This window comes from Rhinolophus ferrumequinum (genome assembly GCF_004115265.2).
Source record: "Rhinolophus ferrumequinum isolate MPI-CBG mRhiFer1 chromosome 15 unlocalized genomic scaffold, mRhiFer1_v1.p scaffold_54_arrow_ctg1_1, whole genome shotgun sequence".
Classification (NCBI taxonomy): Eukaryota; Metazoa; Chordata; class Mammalia; order Chiroptera; family Rhinolophidae; genus Rhinolophus; species Rhinolophus ferrumequinum.
The window spans coordinates 4,831,095-4,839,325 of NW_022680357.1; the positions used below are offsets into that span (position 1 = coordinate 4,831,095).

The window sequence follows — 8,231 nt, forward strand, 5'->3', positions numbered from 1 at the left end:
GGAGATGGGAGGAACAGAGTCACAGGCCAGAGGGAGTCCGGGCTCGGGCACAGAGATTGGAACCCGGCCTGGCCGACTCGTGTAGGTGAAGGGCACCAGGGCGCAGGAAAGTGACCGCGAAACATGCAAGGGACGTTCGGGACTGGCCCAACTGCCCCGACAAGACTCTCGGCGGCAAGGCAACCCAGGCCGGTGTGGGGCCCAGCCGCGAATCCCCTGACAGGAGCAAGTAAAGCACTCACCAGACACGAGTCCTAGCAACTCCCCAAACTCGCTCACCTGCCGGGCCGGAAGTCAGCACCGTGAGCCTTGGTGCTAATCCGCCCACTGCGCATGCTCGCAAGCATTGCCACTGGACTACAATTCCCAGGATGCACTGCGACGGCTGGGTATGTTCCTCGCCAATATCGACAGGGCCCACAGTCAATAGACGAGAGAGAATGCCCTCGAGGAGCCAATCCCTCTGGGGAAGAGGCGGGCTCACCCGTGGCGTAGCACCTCGGCAGCCAGTGGGAGTGTCCGCGACAAGAGGCTTCTGCCCCGCCCTCAGCCCTAGCTCCTGGATTCCGGTTCTTTGGTCCCTAGAGAGGTGAGTCCACTGCAGGTGGGCTCAGGTTGTCAAGCTGTTGGCAACGCTACATTCCAGGCGCCAGTCGGGGCTCGTAACCGGCAACGAAGCTGAGCTGCGCGCTGGAGTGCCGGAGCTTCGCCAAGCCCCGGCCAGCTGAGGCGCAGGACACGAGCCGGGCACCCTCGGAGGCCGGAGCGGCTGGGCCTGCGTATCTTCGGGAGCGAGCTGCCTCGGTGCCTCCGTCTACCTTTCTCGTGAGCAGGGAGTTTCCGCTAACTCCCAACCCCCGGTGTACGCCGCGGCCTACCTGGGCTCACTCTGTAGCCCCCGGCGAGTTCGGCCTTACCAGAATGCGGGAGAGTTGGCGCAGGCGACCTGTCTGACAACTTGAACTTTTCTTAGGGATTCCTGTCAGCCCCTTAGGTCATATTGCGCATTTCTTCTGCGACCTCGTGTGCTTATCACTGAAATAAAAGCAGTCTTCTCCCCATTTTCCTTTTAGAACGTTATGACTCTTCTCCTTCGCAAGACAGTTCTAGAAATTGGCGGAAAGACAGATTCTTTCCACTCCCAGCGATTGTGTTGTCTTCAGGAGTTTGGGGTCACAGCTAGAGAATGAGAAGACCTTGACTGCATCCTGTCGTCTTCAACATCCTGCAGGAGCTTCGTTTCTATTATCTTTCTAGCATTTAGAAAGACTTCTCCAGGACCATGATCTCTCGGGCTTGAGCTGTTTACAAGGAGAGAGAAGCTGTCTCCTCAGCCCCAGAATGGCGGCTAAGATGGAGATAACTTTGAGCTCGCAGTCCCACATTCAGGCCTCCTCCAAGCAAGAGAGACACATCATAACAAAGCTAGAAGAGAAACGGGGACCGGCTGTGCAAAAAGACTGTCCTGATCCTGAGCTCTCCCGCCAGAGCTTTAGACGGTTTTGTTATCAAGAGGTGTCTGGGCCCCAGGAGGCACTCTTCCGGCTCCGACAGCTCTGCCGGCAGTGGCTGCAGCCCGAGGTGCACACTAAGGAGCAGATTTTGGAGCTGCTGGTGCTGGAACAGTTTCTGAATATCCTGCCCCCAGAAATCCAAGGTCGGGTCAGGCATCGATATCCAATGAGCAGCAAGGAGATAGTGACCCTGGTGGAAGATTTTCACAGAGCAGCCAAGAGACCAAAGCAATGGGTAAGGAGGGTCTTCTCTTGTGGTCCCCAGGATTTCTTTTTCACCTGGATAGTGTTTGGTCTCTGGATACCTCCCTAGTTAGACAGAGTTCAGAAATGGACCAGATAGCTTCACACGTGTCTTCTGGCCTCTATTTGGGAACACTCCTTTCCCCCCTCACCCCAAGATGTCCCAGGTTTTTAGAAAAATCAGCCACTGGCACTCCAGTGAGGAAGTGAGGATCAAATTAGGTTCTTGAATCTTTGTTGACAGATAGCGCCCTCATTCCTTTTGAAGTTTTCCTACAATTGGGCTTCTTAGCAGATACTGTTATCCTTTGGGGTAGGAATTTGATTTGGGGAGAACTAAATCGGACCTTGTTCCACTGAAGTGCCTTGCACATTGCCTTTGGATCAGGAAGTCACAGCTCAGTTGGCTAGTATTTCTTCCAGCCCTGCCCCCTTGTCAGATCCTAGTCTGGCCTAGGCAGGAAGCAAACAACCATGTGTTTTGGGGAATGGAAGCAGGGAACAAGGTTGAGGCAGTCCTCTTAGAGCCCTACGACCACTGAGATCTCCTTACAGGGAGAGTCTTGGACAGAACAATTTATGAGAGAAAGGTGGTGTTTAATGGCCCCCACCATACAACTTCCCAGTCCTACAGAGACTTTTTCAGGAGAAGTATCTAGGCAGGTGGGTATAGAGTGGGAATCTGCTGAGCCAGTGTCATAATTGACCCTGATGTTTTTGCCTGTTCTCTGATGACGGACTCCAGGCCTGAGAAAGGCCCAAGCTTTAGGGGCATACACTCAAGAAATACTGGATAATTTGAAGCAGCCTCGTTCTGGTCACTCCGCGTGTTCTTCCCTGTGCTTCCTTTGAGAGTTTCAGTGGTCTCTATCAAAGTTGACGTCTAGGCCATTATCAGGAATTCCCAGGGTAAATGGGTCATTACGGAACTTGAGAGGTAAAGCTGCACTTAGTCAGCCCTCGAGCTACACTCTAATGCCTGGGGCTTGTTCCTAGGTGGCCGTTTGTATGCAGGGGCAGAAGGTGCTCTTGGAGAAAACTGGATCTCAACTTGGAGAACAGGAACTGCCAGACTTTCAACTGCAAACTCCTAGGCGATATCCCAGGGAGAGCTGTCTGGAGGAGCCTTCCCAGGCAGGACCTCAGGACCAACTGAGCCCCCATCATTGGGAAAAGTCTCCACTCCTCCTGGAACCAGCCCTGAAATTGGCTGGGACAGGTAAACACTCTGTGCCTCCTTCCTCCCTCTCATCAGTCCTTTGTCTCCATCAAGGCATTCATGGTTCTGAAAAGCCGTAGACCAGGTATTGGGTTGTTTTTTTGGTTTGTGTTTTTTTTCATATTGGAGAACAGTGTGTTTCGCCAGGGCCCATCAGCTCCAAGTCATTGTCCCTCAATCTAGTTGTGGAGGGCGCAGCTCAGCTCCAAGTCCAGTCACCATTTTCAATCTTTAATTGCAGGGGGCACAGCCCACCATCCCATGCGGGAATTGAACCGGCAACCTTGTTGAGAGCTCGTGCTCTAACCAACTGAGCCATCGGGCTGCCCCTGGGTTTTTTGTTTGTTTGTTTGTTTTAATGTATGTAGTAGTAGATCTTTATTCCCTACCAAATTTCACTAATTAGAATGGTAGTGATACTATACATAAGGAGTATGTTTTTATTTTCTGTTAATAACTATTTGACAATCCAGTGCACAATAAGACTATTCTAGTGCCTACTTTTCTGTCCATTTCAGAGCTTCCTATAGTGAAGACAGATCCAGATATGACCACTGATGAACTTCCATGCGAGCTATAGCTGTGTTTTGTTTAAAATGGTCCCATATTTAGAAGGAGCCTAAAGAATGTTCTGCTCATTAGGGAAAAAAAACCCACTCCATATTATTTTCTGCCTCTTTTTCTTCCTGTGACATTGTTTGTGCTTTAAACTTTTGTGTCCACTTCCCTGTCTCTGTTACAATGCCAGTGTAATTGCTGGCACTGCTCTACACAGTCCTGTGATCGCTAAGACTGAATGACAGTGACACTTTGGCCAGTCTTGGTGATACGAATACAGCATACAGTCAGGTTAGAGAAGAGGTATAGGAAGACTAGAGCCTTGATTCCTTAAGATTTGCTACCTTCATTGAAACACTTTGGTTTGATTACTCTCAGAACTCAGGAATGGAGAAGAACTGCAGATCTAGTAGAAAAGCATTGTCACTCTGGCTGAGGTTCTGCCCCATAACCTATGGCCTACATGGTCCTGAAGAAAGTAGACCACATACACTCCCTTCTCCTGCCTCAGGAGATGCAGCTGGGTTTATGTGCACTCTCGCGCTCCTTTAATTTGGTCCCCAAGATGACAGATTGTCATGCTTCTCATCCCTAAGATCCAACAGTGACTTCCTTCAGAGCTGCACTGTCTAATACAGTTGCCACTAGCCACATGCAGCTATTTAAGTTTTTATTGAGAGATAATTCACATACTATAAAATTCAGCCTTTAAAAATGTACATACAATTTAGTGGGTTTTAGTATATTTACACCCTTGTGCAGCCATCACGACTGTACTTTCTGAATGTTTTCATGACCTCAAAAAGAAACCCATACCCATGTAGTCACACTCCAACCATGTAGTCATACTCCAACCGTCCCGCTTCAGTCCCTGACAACCACTGTCTACTTTCTGTCTCTGGATTTGCCTATTCTGGACATGTCATTGTCCAGAATCATACAATATGTGCTCTTTTGCAACTGGCTTCTTTCACTTAACATAATGTTTTCAAAGTGCCTCCATGTTGTAGCATATGTCAATACTTCATTTAGCCTTTTTATGGCTAAATGATACTCTGTTAATGGACATTTTGTTTATTCATCAGTTGGTGGATGTTTGGGTTGTTTCCGCTTTTGGCTATATGAATCATGCTGCTATGAATATTTATGTACAGATTTTTATTTGAGTATATGTTTTCATTTCTCTTGGGTATGGAGTGGAATTGCTGGGTCATACAGTAACTCTGTTTAAACTTTTGAGGAAATGCTAGACTGTTTTCCAAAGTGTCTGCACCATTTTACATTCCCATCAAGAGCCTATGAGGATTCCAATTTCTTTACATCCTTGCTAAGCTAACAGTTATTATTGTCAGTCTTTTTTATTACAGCTATCCTATTAGGCGTGAAGTATCTCATGGAGGTTTTCAGTTATTTCCCTAGTGACTAATGATGTTGAGCATCTTTTCATGTGCTTATTGGCCAATTGTATATGTTCGTTGGAGAAATGTCTATTCAGATCCTTTGCTCATTTTTAAATTGGGTTATTCTTTCTGTTGTTGTAATAGTTCTTTACATTTTCTGAATATAGACCCTTATCTATAATTGGCAAGTATTTTCTCCTATTCTGTGGGTTGTCTTTTTACTTTCTTGATAGTATTCTTTGAAGCACAAATGTTTTTAATTTTGATGAAATTTAATTTACCTATTTTTTCTTGGTTTCCTTGTTTCTGGTGACATCTAAAATACCATTGCCTAAGTCAAAGTCACAAAGATTTATACCTATGTTTTATTTAAAGAGAGATTGGTTGAGCTCTCACATTTGGGTCTTTGATCCATTTTGAATTTTGGTATATGTTGTGAGATAGGGTCCAACTTCATTCTTTTGCATGTGGGAAATCCAGTTGTCCCAGCACCATTTATTGAAAAGACTGTTCTTTCTCCATTGAATTGTTTTGACAACCTTGTTGAAAAGCAGTGTACCATAATTTTATGGGCTACTTATTTAAATCTGAATTTAAGTTAATTAAAAGTAAATAAAATTTAAAATTCAGTTCCTCAGTCACACTAGCCACATTTCAAGTACTTAATAGCCACATGTGGCTAGTGGCTGCTATAGTGAAAAGCTCACACACACACACACACACACACACACACACACACATACTCGCATGGCAGGAATTCTATAGGATAGCACAACTCTAGATCCTCAAACTTGCCCACAGGCCATCCAGCTCATTTCCATCCTGATCCTCGATCCTGTGGTCAGAAGTTGGGGAGTTTCTATAATGAGAATACATGTCTAGCCCGTATTCCAGTTTCCAAACACAAATGCTCTCAACTTTATAAGGAAAGAAAATGCCACATTTGCTAGATTTATCATTATTTGAAGAGACAATTGTGGTCATTCAGTGTCCAAGTAAGAGAGTGTATATTTGCAGTGTTGAAATTCCAGCTCTCTTCCTTCTTTTCATTCCTTAGTTGATTCTCAGGCCTGATGGGTTTGCTTTTCCCTATTTCTTCTTTCCTACACTTTTCCCTAAAGATAGGAAGGAGGGAGAGTGTTGGAGAACTTGGTTCCTAACTTTCATATAAATCTGAATCACTCCAAGAGCCTTCTAACTGTGCAAATATCCAAGTCCTAACCCCCAGAGGTTATCACTCAGAAGTCACAGGGATGCAAGGGCAGGTTGCTTATTTGGCAGGTGCCCCAGATAAGTCTAATGCAAGTTGCCAATGGAGGACCACACGTTGAGAAACCTTGCAGTATATTTCTTAACTGTTGCTGAGATTCTTTCCTCAAAGCCCAGAAAACGAAACATATTCTTTCTAATTATAGAAGCCCCCAGAATGAAAAGTGAGAACAAGGAAAATCCACAACAGGAAGGGGCTAAAGGAGCAAAGCCATGTGCAATGTCAGCTGGCAGATCCAAAGGGAATGGTCTGCAGAGTCCTGAACCAAGAGGGGCAAATATGAGTGAACTCCCCCGGTTGTCACGGAGGCAGGTCAGCCCCCAAAATGCTCAAAAGCCATTCGCTCACTACCAGAGACATTGCAGAGAACTGGAATACATCAGCAGCCCCCTAAAAAGTCACCCACTGAGAGAGCTAAAGAAAAGCAAAGGAAGTAAAAGAAGCCTAAGCAATCGTTTGCAACGTCTTGGTCACCAGCCAACACGCTCAGCAAAGAAACCTTACAAATGTGATGACTGTGGGAAAAGCTTCACATGGAATTCAGAACTGAAAAGACACAAGCGAGTCCACACAGGGGAGAGACCCTACACGTGCGGAGAGTGTGGAAACTGCTTTGGGCGGCAGTCAACCCTGAAATTGCATCAGCGAATCCACACTGGAGAGAAGCCATACCAGTGCGGCCAGTGTGGGAAAAGCTTTCGCCAGAGCTCAAACCTTCACCAGCATCACAGACTCCACCATGGGGACTGAAAGCAGGGCTTTGTTCTTTCTGTTCGAAAGGAAGGTATTTGTGTTTTCCCTTCTCCTTACTTGCATGTAAATCACAAAGACTGTCTGTGTGACTTACAAGGAAAGGAAGAGGTCCCTGAATGATGGTGCATATTTTGCTGGTAAGGAGTCCCAGAAGCAGCTGCATGGTGACAGGGTGAAGAAGTGGCAGGTCTGAGCATTGGGTGAAAGAGAATTAGGATCTCTGCTGTATAGTGGGGTGTAACTAATGAGGGAGAATCAGGATGATTCTGCAGGTGCCCCCACCTCGTGTTAAATCTTCCCTGCGTTGTGGTATTTATCCTTAGGGGTAAATTCTACATATAGTTATACATTTGCTGTTATACCAGACAATCTTTATCATGCACACATTTCTGTAATAAAGATGGGTGATCGACAAGAATTTCAAGGCAAAAGTTCATTGGAAGATAAATCCTCTAATATTCTTTGCATAATTCCTGGTTGTTCATAACAAAGGATGTAAGAAGGGAGAGAATGAGCATGTTTGTGTGAGTAGAGTGTTTCCAGGTAATTAGTGCTTTTACCAAAATAAACACACACACACACACACACACACACACACACACACACACACTGAGGTATCTTTTTATATCAAAGCACCTTTGATTTAGGAAAAGAAAATCTACACAGCTGCTGCAACCACCCAAGTGATAGGGAAAAGCTACACCAAAAAGCAAGTAGTATGTGTAGACTGTTTCTCACTTCGGCCAGTAGCTTAAAGAATAACAAAATGGGGTGACAAAAATGTTCTAAAACTGGATTATTCCAGTATATTTACTAAAAATCATTGAAATAGGTTAATTGTATGATACGTAATTTAAACCTCAATGAAATTTCTAAAAATGACAAAATATATAAAATGTTAAAGCCCTCAAACTAAGCCTGAGAGATCATTTAATCCCATCCCTTCATTGTCTGAAAAACCTAACCAGTATGCAATTTTTAGTCACACTGGGCAAGCCAGCTGATCTCTGTTGGTAGATGCGCTACTTCAAGCAGAAAGTGGGTAGGTAGCATTCTTTTTAAAGCATCAATATCCTCAAATCACTGCTGGTCATTCTAGGGCTATGACCTGTGCTGCACCTCCCCTCTCTTACTTCTTCCCCTCTCCCCCCAAGAACATTACGTTTTTCCTTACAGCAGAAACAAGTGCACACATGTGTGTCCCTGCCCTCTGGGTCTTTGCACACACTGTTCTCTTTGCCCTTAGGACCTGCCACCCCCGCACTCCCTCTTCC

The 8,231-nt window shown here is 45.6% G+C and overlaps 1 protein-coding gene across 2 annotated transcripts; it reads left to right on the forward strand.

The window, feature by feature from the left end:
• Positions 1–249: 249 nt before the first annotated feature.
• ZNF174 (zinc finger protein 174) lies at positions 250–7,532 on the forward strand. 2 transcript variants are annotated; one of them, XM_033101315.1, is made up of 4 exons: positions 250–589; positions 1,074–1,749; positions 2,754–2,976; positions 6,350–7,532. In XM_033101315.1, the coding sequence occupies exons 2-4, from the start codon at positions 1,342–1,344 to the stop codon at positions 6,952–6,954; spliced, it is 1,236 nt and encodes a 411-aa protein (XP_032957206.1). In that variant the 5' UTR covers positions 250–589; positions 1,074–1,341; the 3' UTR covers positions 6,955–7,532. The 2 variants fall into 2 exon arrangements, with proteins under 2 accessions (XP_032957206.1, XP_032957205.1); XM_033101314.1 differs by having other exon boundaries at positions 250–1,749.
• Positions 7,533–8,231: the final 699 nt, after the last annotated feature.

Bases quoted from the DNA above. Each gene is read 5' to 3' on its own strand.
- ZNF174 (XM_033101314.1), top strand. From the start codon at position 1,342: ATGGCGGCTAAGATGGAGATAACTTTGAGCTCGCAGTCCCACATTCAG. The intron at 1,750-2,753 runs GTAAGGAGGGTC...GCTTGTTCCTAG, and splicing joins CCAAGAGACCAAAGCAATGG to GTGGCCGTTTGTATGCAGGG. The intron at 2,977-6,349 runs GTAAACACTCTG...TTCTAATTATAG, and splicing joins CCTGAAATTGGCTGGGACAG to AAGCCCCCAGAATGAAAAGT.